The sequence below is a fragment of the Nannizzia gypsea genome, genomic scaffold (genome assembly GCF_000150975.2).
Source record: "Nannizzia gypsea CBS 118893 supercont1.10 genomic scaffold, whole genome shotgun sequence".
In the NCBI taxonomy this organism is placed as follows: domain Eukaryota; kingdom Fungi; phylum Ascomycota; class Eurotiomycetes; order Onygenales; family Arthrodermataceae; genus Nannizzia; species Nannizzia gypsea.
Genome location: NW_003345192.1, coordinates 437,021 through 438,888, shown reverse-complemented (window position 1 = coordinate 438,888; position 1,868 = coordinate 437,021). Strand labels below are relative to the sequence as shown.

The 1,868-nt window shown below is 52.8% G+C and overlaps 1 protein-coding gene across 1 annotated transcript; it reads left to right on the top strand.

Moving 5' to 3' along the window:
* Positions 1-1,226: 1,226 nt before the first annotated feature.
* MGYG_08765 (M-phase inducer phosphatase) lies at positions 1,227-1,866 on the top strand (the record flags this gene model as incomplete). Its single annotated transcript, XM_003169173.1, has 3 exons — positions 1,227-1,495; positions 1,612-1,673; positions 1,820-1,866. 3 exons carry the CDS (start codon positions 1,227-1,229, stop codon positions 1,864-1,866), a joined length of 378 nt encoding a protein of 125 aa, XP_003169221.1.
* Between the last annotated feature and the right edge of the window lie 2 nt (positions 1,867-1,868).

The window sequence follows — 1,868 nt, the reverse complement described above, 5'->3', positions numbered from 1 at the left end:
ATCTGGAGCCCAAGGGATCTCCGTGCGGTATATACTTAGTGCCTCCCTTACTTGCAGAAGATGGACGGGAAGCCTGCAGGACAATACTGTATAACCTTATAGTTGCGTACCTATGCTCATCATCAGTAATATGACTGCACTTATAATACCGTATGTATGTATGTATGTATGTATGTCTATGCCATCTCGCCGTCCATCGTCTCCCATGGCTCGCCGCAGATCTATATCACCCTCCAGGACCAATTCTATAGCCAGCAGCTTCTACTACTACTGCTGCTTCTCCAGCAACCACCAGCCTGTAAACAAACAGTCAGCCTTACGCTGGCCTCTAGCGAACAAGCAGCAGCTCGACTGTGACGGAGGATGCAGTAGCTCGTCTAGCAGGGCGGCAAGCATCGCAGCGATGCGAGGGCGATGCCGCGGATTGGCTGCAGCGATGGCCAGGTACCCCGGCCCTATGCAGCGGTACTTCTCATTTGCGGACGATCACCGCCAACCGAGAAGTACCTCGCCATGGCTGCTGGGTCGCTCTGCATAGTTCAGTTCCACCCCGTACAAAACCCTCTCAGGTTATTTACTTTCTTTACATACAAAAGGGATACCGAAAGGGAAAGTTTCTTCTTCTTTTGCGTCTGCTTCTTTTTTGCAGTTTTATTCAATTTCTCTGCTTCTTTTTCTTTTTTGCATACAAGCTGGCCGTTGCCCATTGCAACAGACGGACGGCGTCGCTTTTTCTCTTCGTCTTCTTCTTCACGATCTCTTCTTCTTCTTCGTCTTCTTTGCTCTCTTGCATTCTTCATTCTTCACGGACGACGACGCCCTCGCTGCTGCTGCTGCTGTTGCTACCGGCATATGTTGACCCCCTCTGCCCTCACCATCACCACCACCAGCACCACCACCTCCCCTACGACAACGACAACGACCACCTTTACGACCACCACCATGGCAAACTAAAGACCCTCGCTGCAGACGGTCTTCTCTTCATTCCGGCTCGATTGGACCTGGGGATTCTCCCGGGACGCTGCTACGACCGGGATCTCACCTCTCTCTATACGACGACCTCGCTAGACGACCACCAAACAACCACCAGCAAATCTCTGCAGCAAAGCAGACAGACAGACAGACAGACAGAGCTGGTCGACGAAGGCTGTATACACAGTCTTGAGAATTCTTGCTGCAGACAGACACTGCTGGGTTACACTGGGATAGACAGCTGACTGGCCACCATGGAGCAGTCCTCGCCGTTGGCTGCCATGCATCCTCCCTCTGTCCACTTCGGCCACTGCTTCAGAGCAGAGCCTGCCAGCTCCTTCACCCAGTTCCCGGCCGCCGTGCCCTCCTTTGGCCCCGAGAGCTTCAACTTCAGGGATCTTTCCATGAAGCGGGCGAGGGCCGACTACTTCACGGCAGTCAAGCCTGCTGCTGCTGCTGTGCGGCCCTCGCCCACCGTCTCCCTCGCCGCAGACCTCTCCCAGAACTTCCACATCGACCAGAGGTGCGTCCTACTACTGCTGCTGCTGCTGCCCTCCCCAGACAAACAAAACATATCCTGTCTCTTGTTTGCTCGTCCTTTTCTTGTCTTGTTTTAAGCTGACTGACTCTCCCTTTCAGTCCGCAGTTGGCTACGCCTCGCAGGTCGCTGTTTTCAGCTAATCTGTTCGGCTCGGATAATGGTACATATAAACCCCATATCCGCCCATTGTGTCTCAACTATATATCTAAAACGAATGAGATGCCCTATGGGGTATAGTGTATAGAGCTAACTGTGAAGTAGATACAATAACAACCCCGCCAATACCCTCTTCTCCTGCTCGCACAGATATCATGGAGATGTCTCCTCTCCCGCACAAGGCCCCTTCGGCATGAAT